This window comes from Scomber scombrus, chromosome 2 (assembly GCF_963691925.1).
Source record: "Scomber scombrus chromosome 2, fScoSco1.1, whole genome shotgun sequence".
NCBI lineage: Eukaryota > Metazoa > Chordata > Actinopteri > Scombriformes > Scombridae > Scomber > Scomber scombrus.
In genome coordinates, this window is record NC_084971.1 from 22833160 (window position 1) to 22851486 (window position 18327).

General features: G+C 40.7%; 1 protein-coding gene across 1 annotated transcript in view; it reads left to right on the plus strand.

Annotated features, from left to right (window-relative positions):
• Nucleotides 1-18327, plus strand: part of cntln (centlein, centrosomal protein) — an 84746-nt gene that overhangs the window by 17111 nt on the left and 49308 nt on the right. The window contains exons 9-11 of the mRNA XM_062426089.1: nt 7172-7300; nt 12247-12366; nt 17119-17228. Coding sequence (XP_062282073.1) covers nt 7172-7300; nt 12247-12366; nt 17119-17228 — 359 coding nt within the window. The remainder of the gene's footprint in view (nt 1-7171; nt 7301-12246; nt 12367-17118; nt 17229-18327) is intronic.

The window sequence follows — 18327 nt, forward strand, 5'->3', positions numbered from 1 at the left end:
TCGCTACCTTTGAACTGTCACCCCAAGGAGATAGAGGGCTTAATGTAAAATGATTGCTGCAGCCACATTTTAAGTGGCCTTTAACAACTCCTAATGATATGGTGATAGGTGTTTTTTGGACCACACAGTGTCAAAGACTTATCTACATCTTGTACTCTTGAGCCACATCAGTCAATCCCATCACTACTGTACGGCTCTTCACTTCTTATTATAGTATCTTAATCTACTGGTGTCTTTCACTTCAGTTTAAACTGTGTCCACTAGGCCTCTTACAGATAAAACAATTCTGAAGCCGATGCTGGGGGAGATAATAATATTTTTGCAGCACTTGAGTAATCTTTTTTGCCTCCACAGACTGTAATTGTTTAATCTGATTGGTTGATATTTTCTGACAGTGCTGCCCCTAGACTGTGGAAGTTAAAAGATATCAGCTCAAATGTTAAGTGAGTTACAATCGCCCTGTCTCACTTAACCCTGTTAATTTAACCAGCGGTGAAGTATAAATGGATCATTTAGTCAGTAATTAAATACAGTACTGCAGTGTTCCCCCAGTAATTAATACTAAATTTAGAGGAGATGCAGTTAGTACTGTGTGTGTGTGTAGTGTGGGTATGCATGCATGCATATGTGCATTAACTATATTAATGTCTGTGTCTGTATGTATGTATCTATGTGTGTGTGTACGTGTTTTATCCAACTGATAATGCACCCAACCCCGAGTCTCTTCCCCATCCAAGTCAGACTTACAAAACAAATCATACTTTTTCAGGGCTGAGATGCAATTACAGAAATATTTCATATATAACCTATGCAAAGAATTAATAAGAACTTTTGTTTACTGAACACATGTAGCTTCTATCTGGCTGATTTGTTTCTTTAACTGTCTTACCCACTGACATCAAAGTGAACAGATCAGGTATCCCAAGGTATAGCACTCAGTCAGGAGGGCTTTCTGTTTCCCACTCTCTAATTTCACTGACAGGTTGTGCATATGTGTGTATGTGCGTATCCGCGTGAAGCGTGTTGGACTAAAGGTGTGTGTATTCGAGCACATAATCGCAAATTCTGTAACAACTTCCTCCCGAACACCTGTTAAATTCTAATGCTCAGGTTGTTAAGGCAGATTTGATTTTAATTTTAAATGTTTTGGTGGAAGTTACCATTGGAGGTGATCAAAGTGCTGATCGCAATGGGAGCACAGAGGGGAGACGCAGTGCTTATTTGAATATGGACCAGAGCTACAGCTTTGAACACCCCTCCCGCAGTGGTTTTTGGGGGGGGGGGGGGGGGGGGGGGGGGGTAGGGATAGAGGAGGAGGGTGGGTGAGAGGAATAACACCCATTGTGTGTTATACATCTATGCTGTGCACCAAGATTGACTGTCTGTTTTCTCCCGTCTTATGCCAAGTTAACTCTTTACAGCAAGCTTTATAAAGGTTTAAATATGAACAATGTCTAGTGTACCAAACAGTTCTGCCTAGCTGTCAGTTAGTTTCTTGTCAGATACTGTCATCTACTATATTGCGTAACTAACAAAGTCAGTGTTAAGTTAGGAAATTAATGTTGCATTTTGTCTTTTGTTTCAGCTTCACATAGAGCAAACAATATGTTTGTAGGGCTGTAACTTACAATATGTATTATTTGCTTATTATTTTTATAATTATTGTTTAGTGTATTAAATCTCTGAAAATACAAACAGTCCAAAAATATTAACACTAGAGAAGCTAGAACCAGTGTGTTAAGTCTTTTGCTTCGTAAATAACTTAAGCATTTGCTCTTTATTTTTCATGAGTTCGCTGTATTTTGTGTGTGTGTGTTAGTGCACTAAAAACAGTGAGATATCTTCATAAAGTCAGGTTGGAGAGAGTCTCATGCCCTGATCTACTAGCTGTAGGGCCTGGCCGATCATCAGACACCTGACTGACCCCCCCACACAATGAGATATGTACAGTCTGAATAAACTGCCAGATTGAGGAGGACTGGGTTGGCAGGTTTGGTTGTCACCATCATAATCTAGAGGCAGGGAAGATCCCTCATTAGTGGCTACAAAAGTAGCTAGAAACATTTAATCATTTACAACCATCTCCCTAACTGCATCATTGTATTTATAGTAGTTTAGTGTTTGGCTACTGTCAGAGCTGTGCGGTGATTAAAGACCAACATTAGAATCTATAGTAGACCTCAGGCTTTCTGGAAGCTTCACCACAGTAAATGAGTGGTAAGCTGTTAATTGTGTGGGCAGTCATTCAAAGCAATGGTTATTCTCTCATCAGCATTGGAAAGGGGAGATTGGGCATGTTCATCCACTCCAGAAAAGTTTCATCAAAATGTGAGAGGGCGCAGCGTCGTTTTCTTTTAAAATGTTAACTGAACTTTTTTTAACGTACACTTCTCACACTCTTAAATATATACATACTCATAGATACATAAATCTGTCCTTTTATTATGGCTAAGTCACTCCATTCAGAAACAAAGGATTTCCATAAAGAAGGGAAGAATGCACCTGCACTTCCAAAACAGTGCTACATTCACATTTGCATAGATTTTAAGCACCTTACACACAAAATGTTGGTAGTCCCTGAACTTTGAAGCATGTAAGCAACATTTTCCCATGGTGGCCAGGCTCTTTTTTTCCCTTTTTATAATAATTTGAAAGTAGCCCACATGGTGCTTCTCCCTTAGCTTGTTGAGAAGGTTTTTAACATCTGCTTCTGGCTTGTTATTTATGTTAGCCAATCTAAATGCTTTTAGATGTATAATTAAAGTGCTAGTTACACACACACACACACACACACACACACACACACACACACACACACACACACACACACACACACACACACATGCACAAATACACCCACAGTTTTGCCGGATTTTGTTTGACTTAGGTGAGGTGCTTCTTTTGATCATCATCATCATTAATAGCAACCATCAAGTGAACCATAATGCTACAAAGAAACATGGAAATGAATTTTTCAACCAAGAGCTCAACAAACAGAATCAAATAAGCCAGAGGGTTCTCTTGTGTATTTTTATGTACTGTATAAAACTGAAGTTTTTAATTCCTGTGACCTTTCTGTGCACCTTTAAAATAGTATACTTTAAGAATAGAGGAAATTACAGTTGTGAAGGGGCATGCTTATGTATGATTTTTATCTTGATTAACCATCAGAATAATCTTAGTTTTCTCTGCTGAAGACCAGAATAATGTTATGGAAGTCTGTAGGTTTTGTCTTGTTTTGACTCCGGATGCTCCCTCAGTTGTTTACCATCAGGAGCCCGACTCCTTCAGCTCCTTCAGCTCAACTGTCAAAATCTCCCTCAGAGTATTTAAAAAAATTGTTGTATGTTTTTATTTACATATGCCACTTCTTTTCAGATGCATCATTGTGTAGAAGTTATAAATTCAAATAAGTCTTAAAAAATTATGGTCTGATAAATTCATTATGACTTATGTTATTTAGTGTATGCTGTGTGTTATCAGTAAATACTGTTGTCAACACAAGTTTGTGTATGAGTGTGTGTTTGGAGCTGAGCCATGTCCACGGCCAGAGACATACTAATGACATGGACTCCAGTGGTGTGTTTTACCAGCTCAACTGCTCTCATTAGATGAGAACCTCTGTGTAGCACAGCTCGCCTCATTAATGAAGCACAGCCATGTGCTGCTGCAGATACATGCACTTGTTCAAGCACATACACACTCGGGTCAAACAGGCTGTGTGGGAGGACTCAGGGCTGTGTACACACACACACACACACACACACACACACACACACACACACACACACACACACACACAAAAACATACACGCACCCTACATCCTACTCACTGTGCACTGTCCTTCTGTAAAGTCCCTCTCTACTGCGCTACCAGTTAACACACACACTCATACATATATGCACACACACATTCTTTGAAGAATCACCAACTTGAATACAAAGTGCACCTGGCCTGGTGGGGGTCATGCACCTTCTAGCCTTTACTTCTGAAGCCTTTCCAATCACTTTCAAAAATCCTGTCGCTCCACAGATGTGTGTGAATGTGATTGTGTGAGTATGTATTTGCATGTAGCTGTGTGTGTATGTGTGGCGGGGGGCCCCTCCTGATTATAGCTGTTCCATAATTAACAGTGATCAGATTTGTTTTGTGGCATAAATGGTGCATGTGTAGAACATTAGGCCTGGCAAGTCTCATTTCACATTCAGCTCAAGGGCTCGGCAGCAGACGGGTCACGAGCTTCAGGGAGCACAATCACAAGCCTCCCTCCATATGGTCCTGCCTGCCGCATCCTCACCAGCGAGGGCCGCCAGTGCCAGACAAGTTCCCCCAAGAACCTAATCGTGTTCAGTAATTACCAAGACCGGCTTTTTCTCTTTTTTTCCCCTCCTTCCCTCAGCCTCCCCCAATCTCTTGCTCTTTTTTTCTCACTGCACCTGCATGCTCTCTTCTCCTCTTTCAATCTCATGCTCTCTCAATCCATTGCTTTCACTAAGCTGCTTGGTATATGTTTATTTTTTCCTCTTCCGCATCTTTGCTCCTTTACCGTCTTACTGTTTCTCTGGGGTTTTTTTTACTGGATGAAAATCATTATGTGGATGAGAGAGATTGTGAGAGGAGGAAAAACTCAGACACTCCCACATCAGTTAATTTCTAAATTGCTTTATGTGGCTGATGCCGAAAAACCCAGTCCGTCCTCCTGACTGCCTGGAAATTATAAATAATTGTAACAGATGCGCCAATATGGCCGGCCTCCAATAAACGAGGCCCCAGATAATTTGACCAACCCCCTTTGACAGGCCAATTTAATAAAACATGAACAAAATCTTCCTCACTAATAATTTATCATCCCCTCTCCTCCCCTTTGGTTAAAGTTGATTACCCTGGCAGTTAACAAGGTCACGCCCAGATGCCAGGTTTCTGATAATGCAATCAGGATTCGTTGGAAAAAAGGTGATGACATCCTGTGCACTTTTCTTTACTACCTGGCCTCCCAGTAAAACACAGTTGTGAAGGCCTCTGTTTGTCAAAAGACTCGGATTTGACATGTTAAAGATACACTATGCAGGATTTGTTGGTTGGCGTTTGTAAACGCGGCATTCAAAGTTGGCCCTTCCTCTGCGGCTTGACCAGAGCAAACGAGAGCAGGGCGAGAGCAGCGGTGGTCAAGTGAGTTAGAGAGTGAATGGAGAGAGCGAGCAGCACTAGGGAGAACGAATCCAAAAATGGTATTAATACAAATTTATTTTCTGATTGTTTCAGGGAAGTTACATTCTAAAGCACAAATAAACCTGCTCACCTATGCATAACTCTGCGGGAAGGTGCTGCATTACTGGATTTTGTGTGAATGCAGTCCTCCTGTCCACTGTGGCCTCTCTGCTCTCTGTGTGTGTGTGTAGCTCAGCCCAGCCCTTGGTCAAGCAGACACACAGACCTGCAGCTCTTTATACATCCATGTCACAGAGACAGAGAGCGGAGCGGAGCAGAGCAGAGGAGAGAGACGGAGACAGTGATATAACCTGGTTGCTACACTACCAGTCCCAACCTCACACCCTGCATGCTGTTATTGAATACACCCACTGTCCAACCGTTGATGCCCAGAAACTTACCAAACACCTCAAAATAATACTATATATAAAGACTTCTAGTGGGTCATGAGTGAAGATTGAGAGGGATTATTTTTGTATGCGTCTGTACGTTGTTTTTTTTTTTAGAAAAACAGTATACCTTCAAGTAGAAGTGTTGTTGACAACAGCAGCAGATGTGGCTGTTTTAAAAAAAAATCTCTTTCACACCTTTTTATTAAGGATTTAAGAAAAGAAAGGTGTGAATATATGCAGTAAGATGGTAGAGACAAGAGGTATGTGAGTGTTAATGTCAAGAGTAATGAACCATCAATTAAGCTTATACAAAGTTATACATGCCCTTTTCTAGCTATAGTTTCTGTATTTGTCAGGCTGTGTGTGTGTGTGTGTGTGTGTGTGTGTGTGTGTGTGTGTGTGTGTGTGTGTGTGTGTGTGTGTGTGTGTGTGTGTGTGTGTGTGTGTGTGTGTGTGTGTGTGTGTGTGTGTGTGTGTGTGTGTGTGTGTATTTCAAACTTAATGTGTCCTGTTCTTAAAGTCTTTCTTGACACACAACAATACCAAGGGTCACGTACGCTGTTTAAAACAGCAGCAGCAAAACTGTGAAGATGGACATTATAAAATCAATACGTACACAGTTGCATTATGGGAATGTAGATGTGTGAGTGCATGCGTTTGTGGGTGAGTGTGCATCACATCCTGCTCCTCTGTGGGTGGGCCCTCTGCTTTATCCTTGTCCCCTTCAGTTTGTTTTGGTGGTCCCCACTGTATGCTGAGGTGTGCAGATGCTGCTACACACTTTACTAGTAGACACTGATTAATAGACGGTCCCTGATAACACACGCCACAAAGCTGGAGCTTGAAGATGGCTGTCCCACTGCCACATAACACATCAGGTTGTTGACTGCAGCTTATGAAAATCTAATGTTGACATCCACAGTACAAGAGTCAGTATCTGTACTACTCTACTACTGTGTTCTCTACAACTGTGTAATTGGCAAAACTTGCAATTACACAGTAGTGTAAAAATGTTTTCAAATTATTCAGAGTCACGTTTTACAGAGTTTTCAATTGTAAGCTAGACCGCTAGATTACCCACAAGTTTGTAAAAACTTGCATATATCTGTGATCTTGTCAAAAAAATCCATTCTCTTACACAAAAAACAGCATGCTTATGGTAGCATTATATGATTCACTAAGATGACAGTCATTGGGGAAATTAGTCTCTCTTTCTTTTTCATGATCAAGACCAAAACAAAAATGATGTGTGTGTATAAATGTTTGAATGCATGTATATATAAGAAAAAAATGATGGAAAAAAATAAGTTAATATATAGAGAAATACTATTAATTAATGGCTAATGGAGAAGGGGTAGGATTACATTTTTACTAAGTTTTTACTTCTTCTTTTGGGGTATGTATATTGGTGTGTTTATAGGAGTTGCTTTGTTAATTTCACGGTGTATTATAGTTTTCATTAATTTGTTTTTATTTTTTAAAATGTTTTAATACATATTTTTCTTGTCTCTTTACCACTTGCCTGTCTCACACACACACACACACATATATGCTATCTCATTTCTTACAGGCTTTGGTGTCAGAGCAGGTGGATGCCCCAACACAAAGGTCTAGCTCTAACCCTGACCAGGCCTCAGCTCCCAGACCAGAGGAAAAGTCCCCTCAACACAGATCCACCAGTTCTGTCAGAAGACAGCAGGTAGGTTACCATCCACAACCTACAACCATCATTGTACTAATGCTAATTATGTCAAAGACAGCACATGTGTGAGGCGCTACCTTGCCCACACTTATCCATCACTACTTCACTCAGATTAGATCAAAGCCATAGAGAAGGGATATGAAGGAAGTGGTCTGTTGAGAATCATGTGATTTATCAGACCCTGCCTCTGCCAACCTTTGTCCTGAACACCCCGACACACACACACAGACACACACACACACACACACACACACACACACACACACACACACACACACACACACACACACACACACACACACACACACACACACACACACACACACACACACACACAGATGCCCCTCCTACTGTGACCAGGCTGGCGTGTGCTGCTGGTTTCACGCATGCCTTGGGTTCAGGCACTGGCTAATTTACTGCTTCAGCAGTACATTATGAACAAGAAAGAAGCTTTTGATCTTCTCAGTATTCCACTCAATAGTTTGGCAGGACATATTTCTAGATGGCCTCACCCCCTCTAAAGCTGGCCTGAAGACACATTGTTTGATTTATACCGCTGTCCTCATTATAGCTTCAATAGTAGTGCCTCTGTTTTGGCAGTTTATACATATAATGTCATTATTTTGTGCAAAATAGATAAATAGTATTGACATTATTTGATGTGCTTCCCTTTTCTGGAGGCTCTTTTGTGTTTGCCTGAGGATACAAACACATAATCTGTGTAACAATGTACCAATTTTGATCCTGCTTCCTATATGTAAAAACAGGACTACAATGCATTTTTGACAATACATTTTTGATCCCTTTTTAAACTGAATAAAAACCTGAATCGTAATCTGTTTTCCCTGTAGAAGCCAAACTTGACTTAAATTAACCTCTAAAAAATGTATTTCAAATTAAGATCAGATATGGTTGCATTTTTTAGAATTCAGCATTTTGAAGCTTTTCACTTTTTAATTGTTTCGTGGGCATACAATCAGTCCTGATGGTAAGAATCTGGATCAATAGGACATTTGACTATTCTCTTTTCTACTACTTAAGATCATGAATGTGATGCATGCTATTTCACAGGTGACATAAAGAGCTCATAAGTAAGAGTGTCCTTGTCACACTTTCGACAGGTGCGAGCTTCACTTAATGTGAAATTGTAGTTATTTTTGACCACACACACATAAACACACACACACACACACACATACACACACATACACATCTATTACATACATACATTTGCAAATTAAATTATCGTGCTGGTGCATCATATAACAGCTGCTTGGCCAACATTGGCCACTGGAAAGAGATTAGAGTCCACAGAGATTGGATCAGAATTGCAAATTTGAATACATCCTGGAACCATCAAACTAAAAAATAGATGAATATTTGTTGAAATCAATATATTTTTTAGTTTGTATTCAGTAGTACAATCTGTGCGACACTGTTTCAAATAAAAAATGGAACAGGATTGACAATGGAATAGCTTGAAACTGAATGAGGTTATAATTTAATGTATGAAAGTTAAAGATATAATTTTAGATTCAGTTTTCACAATTTAGTTTCAAGTGCAGAAGAAGTGCTGGGGCCATGCTGTAAAAAAGCAGTGGGAACAATAAGCTTGTGGAGTATGATTATGACAAAATAGGAGCCACTTTGGACTTTTACTCCCCAATTGAAGGCTACAACGATTGGAATAACTTTTTATTTAGCCATACACCAGCCATGTGGCACAGCTGCATGTTTATCTCCTTAGCCAATATTAAGGTCTCATTCTCCTGTCCTAGTCAAAAGTAGTTAGACCTACCGTAAGGTCATTAGTTTTATGTAAGTGCTGTTTTTATTATATCAACTTCATAAATCATACTAAAATGAACTGTTATTAAAAACATGTGAATATTTCTTGTAGCTCTGACTGCTTTATACCCATATGATGCTCCTAAGAACCCATAAAGCTGTTATGTTTCATTACACTCCATTTAAACAATAATATCTGACTTCAAGGTCAAAAGCTGATGAAATGAGCCTTCTGTGCAGCCCGCTGCTACCACCTAGTACACAATTTGCAGCTCTTTCAGTAAGTGCTCAAAGTGAAATGCGATTATTGGCTGAGGCGACGAGCGGTGCAGAGTGGTACATGACTCACAGTTTGCAACATACAGTAAATGTTTAACTGATGTTGGCCATTTTGGAGAAAGCAGCTGCTCGGTCTTCTTCTCCAAAGGAAATATAGCCAACGGGTGTGTCTCTGGATTTGAGTGAGGAAAATGTACTTTGAATTTGGAAAAATATAGGTTAAATTAACAATGATTAATGAAACGCAACTTATTAATATGTAATCCGTTTAAAACTTGAAATGTATTCAACAAATTGTAATTTTAAACTGAACCAATGCTTTTTTCAGAGATGTTTAGTGTAATTTACTCAGGCATGATGTTCCACCACACCTTGTTGTTTACCTGCATCTTTCAGTTTTCAGGTTATTGGCTCGTACAATAGTCAGTTGTTTGGCTGTCTCACTTGGTTTTCAGTTTTTGTACTCTTTGAATAGATTTTACTTTGTGATGGTGTACATTTCTGCAGTGTGTATATCATATGTATAAATCTATGTATTTACACATTGATCTATGTGTATGTACTCTGTGTCTTGTCCTGTGCCTGTGTGCATGTACAGTATATACCATTCGTATTCACCCGGGAACCTGAACAAGTTCTGCTTTGAGGGCTCCAGACGCACACATGACACACTGATGCAATCATAAAGAAGCCCATTGATGACAGTGACCCCTCTCACTGGGAGATGTAGAGGGAGAGAGGGTGGAGGAGTAGGCAGGCAGACGATGAAATGCTTCTTCTTTGCCCCACAGCCAGTGACACTGACCCCTCAGTAAATAAGAGTTCTGCTCTTGTTTGCATACAGACTCTGTTTTGATATGGGCCTCTCTCCTCATTCCCCTCTTTCTGTATGCCATCCTCCCCTCCATCTGTATTGCGCTCTCATGTTTACAGAGCCATTACAGGGTGCAATGCGCAGGTCAGGTCATGGCCGCCAACCAGCTGCCGAGCCGAGGTAGACATTGGGCACATCTTTCTTTGCCTCGTGTTCTATGCTTTTTATCCTTCAGGCCTATCTCGTGGAACATTAACATCAGTGTCACAACATGAGCTTCCCACACAAACAGACGGCATTCATGTGTCTTCTCGACCTGCGTCAGACAGGCGTCCAACTGGACCAGAGAGAACATCTGCAGAAAATTTCAGTCATTTGTCAGTGTCGCCATGTCATCTTCCTCTGTACGCTTTCAGACAAAATACAATGCAGTTCATCTCCTTTAGTTCTTACATTCAGAGGAACAATAATGATGGCATATTCAGCTCATTATTAAATAAATCCTCCCCAAAATGTATTTCTACCAAAAAAATACAGAATTCACTCTCATTAAGTTTTACTTTATAGTTGGTCGTCTTTACTTTTAATCTTAGGCCTTCTAGTTGATTTAAATTCCCCTTTTGGCCTTTCTGTTTCCCCCTAGTACATACGGGCTAAGCCAGTTGGCGTGCCACTCGTCGGGAATATGCAGATCAATCTGCTAATTAGTTGCATAGAGTCATTAAGGCTGAGTTAGAACACATGGTTGGCACCCATGCAGGCATGATAGCAGAACCGGGCACACCAGGTCACTGGAGTCAACTGTAGCCTGAGGGCACAAATTCAAAACACACTTACATACAGAGACATTTTTGTCACGGGCAAACAATTTTAATGCATAAACACATTGTAGTGATAAAATGAGAAGCAAAAAAACGTCACTAGACAAGTGCCTTAAATATGCCTTTAAAATGTTCATTATATCAGTACATTACAAATATTATACATTGCGATTCAATGTGTAATATTTGCATTCTGTAATTGCCTCTTTATGTAGTGAAACCACAAAAGCTGCATGACTTTTGAAAAGCAGAAGAAAACATACGATCATGAGTTCAGTATTATCATGTCAGACATTGTTTATTGTCTTTGTTATTAAAACAATGTGATACGATGAATCCTTTCGGATTATAGTCTGTTTTGGTGAGCTGAAAATCTTTATTTTTATAATTTTAACACATAACACAGCTTAAAACAGCCATCAGAACACATTTTGGGAGGGTGGGCCATTATTGATCCACCATCCTATCATAAACCTCCTCCGCTTGTACTCCACATCCATTCCAGCCCAAGGACTGTTGTGCGTTTAGTCGCATTGCATATTTTAGCCTGCCATCTGGTCAGCCCTCCCTGGCACCACAGGGGGCCTCCTATCCTCTCATATTCATATTCCACTAGCATATTGTTCCCACTGCTTTTCTACAGCATGGCCCCAGCGCTTCTCCACTTCTTTATTTATTTCTGCAGAAGAGTCTGGCTAGCAAACTACACCCCTCCTAATCGGCGGCTCTTCCAGTTGTCCTATCAAGTGTAACCTGGAGGCCCCTAGTAGAGCAATTAGAGCGGCCTCCCTGCCCACCTCTTGTAATGAAGCCCAGCACATTCTGGAATCTATAGCCCCTTTAGTCTCCCCTAATGGGACATCATTATTGTCAAAGAAACAATGTAAATTGAAATGAACATACTCATTAGCCAGTCGCAGAGAGAAACCTTTGCCGCTCTCAGCTTGCAACTCTCACTTCCAAACACACACACCCACACACACACAAAACTGAACCTCCTCCCTTCAGCTTCTGCGGACTGCTGCTCTAGCTTGCCTTTATTCCTCTGGTACCGTGTTTGTTTATGTGTGCATATGTGTATACCAAAAGGAAGACAATGTGCATGTTTTACTCAAGGTGAGAGGAGAACGCAATTATTGGCATTCGCTCGGTGTGTCTACAGATGTTAATTGTTGCATGGGTTTGTGCCTTGCTGTGTGCTCAAGTTCTCACCCCAGTGCTTCTTTACTTACCTGTCCCAGGGTACACCTGTGCAGCGGTCCAGGTCTCTGTCCCCAGCCAGCAGTGTGGAGTTGGGTTGTGGGAGGAGAAAAGGAGCAGAACAGAGGATTCAAGACCTTGAGGAGCTGCTGCAATTGAAGGTAACAAGCTAGCATAGATGAATACCCATGATATACTCTAATTTTCCCTCTTTTTACATTAATCATTCACTCCTTCCTTTTTTAGCCTTTATTCTCACTATATCTCATTCAGCCCTTATCTTCTATCTCAGTATTCTCCCCACATGTAATTGGCTATTGACTGTCAGTGACTTTGAACTACTTAAAGTTCAATGGCATAGTGGTGTCCAGCTGATGGTGTGGAGCACTAGACGGGCCTAATGGAGCTGCTTGTTGCTGTGGCCGCTATCTTACATATGATTGCTGCTATCAGCTGCTGGGCTGTAGGAAGGTCTGCAGCACGGTAACAGTCATGGTCTCCAAAGGGTTCAATTGCACTACTGCTGCCACTGCATCCTCAATGACCTTTCTTAACAATGTGTTGTACCAACGTATACACATATGTATTTGTGTGTGCACACAGACAGAGCGTGCGTGGGCAGTGAAGCAGCAGGAGAGGAGCTGCTCTGGTGAAAGTGGATGCAGCAGGGTTTTCTCCCTTAAACGAATCAGCTTTATTGGTCTTTTAACCTTCACATGTTCTATGACGTCTTTCTGCCACTATTCTTTGTTCCTCTTTTTTCTCTTTCTCAAATCGCTGCAAGAAAGAATATCGTTTTGTCTGTTTCTTTTATTAAGGTAGTATAGATCCTTAAAAATCTTTAAAAGGTCTTGAATTAGATATTTAAAATTTAAGGCCACAAAATGTCTTAAACAGTCTTACTTTTTAATGAAAGGCCTGAACTGTCAAAATGGACAAAGGGGAGGTACAAATATGTCCAAACCTGCTGAGGAAAACTAAATATTTTGATGATCAACTTAAGTTTTTTCCATGATGTGCCTTTATTTTCCGACCTTGTTTTATATAGTTATGTTGGCAATTTAAGAGCATAGTGTTTATGAGATTCAGTTGGGTTGTTTGGTTATAATTATTTATTAAATATGAGCCTGAATTACACTTTTTCTGTAAAGTGTGTATGAATTAGGTTAGCTAAGGCAATCAATGAATTGGCAGAAGTGGTGGTATAGTTAAATGCTCTATTGTTTCAGTTTGATACATAACCAATAATTTAGCGTGTCATAAGCATTTATACTCTGGTGTCTCATAGAAAAGGTGACAAAGTTCAACCAATTAGCAAGTAATAATGTAATTTAATTTATAATAATAATAATAATAAACTTTATTTATATAGTACCTTTTAAAAAACAAAGTTCACAAAGTGCTTTGACAGACAAGGCAAAAGCAGTAAAATACAAAGCAAGACACACAACAAAGAGAGAGGTAACAAGACTGGCATTGACAAGATCAGAGTAGAGGACAATGAATACAGTTGGAGATAATGAGAATATAAAAATATAATTTAGCAAGTAATTTGTGTTCATAAGTTGCTGTAAATTCCAGTGGTGTACTCAGCTGATGGCAGCATGTACCACATGGTCACTTTGATTTAGAGGAAGATTACCAGACTTTGATGATGATGATGATTTTGATTTCCTCGTTGATTCCCGAGTTAACATCATATTCAACTCTGAAAGAACATACTTGGTTAGGAAATTGGACAGTTTTTTTGGACTTGGTCATAACTCAGTGTCATTGCTATTTGGACTCTTGACTTGGACTTGTCTTTGTTAGACTGGGGTGGCATTGACAGCCCTTTGAGTATTCATGCACATTTTGTCAGGGTAATAATATTGTATTGCATGTTACTTAATCATTTTTACGAAATTCGTTCTCCAAATTAACTATTTCAGGCAAATTGTTATAAATTATACATAAGGGTGGCATACAGTTAAATTAAATGGTTCACTATAAAATGTATTGCTAAAACAATAAAAAACAAAGTTGAAAAGAAAATTAATGATTCACATTTAGGTATTTTTATTTTTATATTTTTATTATTTCATATGAGATTTTGCTTGCATTTTTGTTTAGGATCATATAATTTCAATAATGGAAAAATATCCACATTTATACTGTTATATCACCCAGCTGTAATGTTCATTTGTTCTGTTGTGGTTTCTTAGTTGAGGTCATAAAAAGCATCACATTTGATTTCAAGACATGTGCTCCTTGTTGCCTTTCTTTATACTTTCCATTTTTTCAGGCTGACCAGTGATCAAGTGATTATGCAGAAGTCATCTCCCTTTGAACACAGTCCCAGAAACACATTAGCCATAATTTTCTTGTCAGATCTGAAGTGTCTGAATTACATCACTGGCAGACAACTAGTCAGACAGTAATGCTCAACATAGATTCAGACGACACGCATGACTGTCTTAGTTAATGGTGCCATTTACGTGTCTGCCAGTTGAGGAGCATTTAGCAAAGGAATGCACAGGGAAAAAAACATGATTGGCAACTCGCATCTTTGACCACATTTAGTGAGGGCATTGGTGCAAAGGCATGCTTTAGTGGTTATGTCCTTTGCCCAGATCTTAAGCTATATGCCCTCCATCAGTCGCAGCTGAGACCTCACCTCCAGCGTCTTACAGTACAGTTCTTCACCCTATGCTGTTGGTTGTTCTCCAGTTCATCCTATCCAATTCTTTCCAATACAATGCCTTTCAAATTGGGAATGGCAGTCTGTACCATTGACATGTTGACCTTAGCAGCTAACAGCAGCAGACAAACAAACAATTCTCATAATAATGGCCGCTTCTTTTTTTTTTTTTTTCTTCCTCACACTTTCAAGTAAACAGTGGCTGTTGCTGTGTAATTATTTTTCAGCTTGAGAACGTCCACAGATGTGTATGCTGGCTGAGTAAGGGGGTGTATTGATCTGTGGGCAAGGGGCTGTGGCCTGATGACCACAGCTGGGCTGCTCAGGGGAAGCTCTATAAGAAGCCCGGGAAGCCATGATGTGGCTAATGCCCTGCCACTTGCTCCATTCTGCCCCCCCCATTCCTCTCTCCATCAGTCCGCCTCAACTCTTCTGTGTCCTCCCCCAGCTCCTACTTCCACCAGTTAACACTGCCCTGGTCTGGCCCCTTTCATTAGAGCCTTGTTTTTGAGAGGTCGGGGGCTGCTTGAAGGGGCCAAGGATGTCTTGCAGATGTCCTCTGTGAATAATCCGCACTAGGGAAAATCCATACTTGTCACATTGGCAGTGTGAACTTGTATTGTGTGTGTGTGTGTGTGTGTGTGTCTCTGTGTCTGTGTGTGTGAGTGCGCGTACCCGATGTGTGTACAGTGCATGTTTGTGTGCTCTCTCTGTTCTCTTTGTCCTTGTTAATAATAACAGGGCTGAGGGCTCGCATTTCCCTCTCTGCAGGGCAGCCGTGTCATATCAGCAGTAAACAAGCTCCTTCCCTTCAGAAAGCGCTCGACAACTCTCCCTAGCCCTGGCCACTCAAGCAGAAACCTGTCCTGCACTCTTCCTTTGACTTTCCCTTTTCCTTTTTGCTTCGCTCTCTTTCTTCTCTTTCTAATTTCTTTGTTTGGTCTTTCTCTTTCTTCTGTTTTCATAAGCTGCCTTTCTCTCTTTCCACCTCTGTTTGTCCTGTCTGTTGAAAGTGTTTTCTCCATCGCCCTCGATGTTAAGGTCAGTGTGATGGGGAAGAGGGGTGCTCCTGACAAGAAAAATCTATATGTTGTCTTCTCTTACTCCTTCTTTAAAGCAGGAGCCCAATCTCGCTGTGTTTTAATAGCTGTCAACAACAGTGTTAGCAACAAACCACGGCTGCAGCCCCAACCAACACAACACGTGCTGGTCATCAGTTAGTAACTCCAGTGAGTGAGTTTTCTCTACCAGTTACAGGGTGTGTAAGTACAGCATGTCTACTTGGTGTTCTGTGGCCATATTGACTGGTCATGTTAATGTCATCTTTTAATGACGTCTCAGTGTAGAAGCACTTGTCAGGGAGAAAGGAGCAGAAAGAAAAGAATCTCAACCTGCTGGCTTCTGCCACACAAGGGTGTTGCAGCTCTAGATCAGTTTTGGTATGTAGATAGAAAGGGGCCTTTTTCAGCTACACTGCTGTGCCAGTGTACATGTAAGCTAACTCCCATCTTTAGATATCTCCACCAGGCATAAGGTCTGGAGATTATGTGTTTGGTCATGGGTGTCTGGGTGTCTGTGTGTCCGTGTGTCCTTGTGTCCATGTGTCTATCTGTTCACAGCTAATCTCACATACTACTGGACCCATCAGTCTGTTTTGTGCACATTCATGACTCTATGTTCAAGGACCTCTTGTGGCTGCAATGATTCATAATTGTTGAAAAATCTATTTTCTAATGTGTTTTATACCGCCACTGACTGCTGACTCCTCACTTCTCTTAACAGGCCGGTAGGGGCCACAAGTGATCAACAACTGCAGCAAAAGGTGTTTCTGTCAATTGGCTAGGCTAAAAAAACACGACTGATGCAGGTCATCGTCATGACTCAAAAACTGACATCCATAGAAGTTTATTTTTTTGTATTTTGTAATTATTTAATCTTTATTTAGTCAAGCAGTCTCATTGAGGAAGAGGGAGATAGGGAGGGTTTTTTTGTGTGGCAAAATGGACTTATTGTACAATTTATTGTTGCCTTATTAAGTTTATACAGTTAGGCGAACCCAGGGGGATGCTTTGTCACAATGCCATCACACTCTTCTTTGAATCTTAAAGAAAACTGAGACAATACATGCCCCCAGACACACCAGGCAGCGATCTGAGTGCACTCTTCTAGTTAAGTTATCTTTCATCTGACTTGTAAAAGTTTGTGAAAAAAAATGTGTTACTGTTACTTTCAGATGGAGGAGAATGAAGAACTGAGGAAAGCTCATGATAAACGACGTGAACGCCTGTGTCTGATTCAGAACAATTACAAGACAATCAGAGACCAGCTGAAAGATATGGAAAAGTGAGTACATAATTTTATGTTTAGTAAATAACTCTACTGCTGTGTTTGATTGTAACTCGAAATTCATTAAACACATATGACCTGTATGAAGTAACTTAAATAACTTCCAGCTCCATCTAGCAGCAGTCAGTACACATAACTCATCTTGCCTTATGTGAAAAACCTTTGTGAAACCCTACAACCCTCTGAAACCACTCACAAATAGTCTTAGGATCTCCTTCCTCTCCACATGTTGTCTGACAAGACCTGAGTGCTGGATTTGGGAAAGTGGGAGAAATTCCTCCCTGTGCCTTTGAAAAGCTCAGAGGTTTTAAGCCGAGTCAATTTGGGCCGTTTTGTGCCAAGTGTGTGTGCGCTTCTGCGTCTCTTTTCCCTTAACGTTCATTAGGATGTGAGAGCTAGAGGCTGGAGGTGTCTGGTCCTGGGGGGTGCAAGGTGTTTGAGAAGGCTTGCAGAGCGAAGAGGGGAGAGAGCCATTTCCTGCTTTGACCTGTTATCCTCAGCAGAAACCACAGGATTTTTACACAAAGCGGAAAATGTGCTAGAAAATGTCATTAATATGAGGGTCTTGTTCTTTCCATTGTCTCCCCTAGTTTTTCCCACTTCTTCTGTCTCTGTTTCTTCTCTCCAGCAGTGTCATTGAGGCCATTTAAAAATGTAAGTAAAGGTGCATATGTTTGGTGGCCGCGCGGGAGCAAAGTGTTGACCCTGTCAGCTGTTTTCTCTCTGGGTTAATTAAAGAAAACAGCAGTGCAATGTGAGCCCGTGTGAAAGTGGAGCGAGTGAGAGAGCGTGTTCAGCGCTAGGCTCGACTCGGCTCATGTCAGCTCAGTGCGGCTCAACAGCATGTGTCTGAGACAGTGGGAACAAAGACAGAGAGATGTAGAGAGAGAAAACTCTCAGTCAACACCAGTTGTGCCGCACATTTTAGCAAGCTATCAAAGAAATGTTCTGTCCGGTGAAATATGTGATTTGGTTGAAGATTTCATGAAAACCTTGATTTTTCTAAGAAGAAAACATGTATGTTTCTGTAATAGGACAAACAGGGCTGAGGTTATGAGTAAAGAGCTATGAAGACTGGAGCTATGAAGTTTGTAGT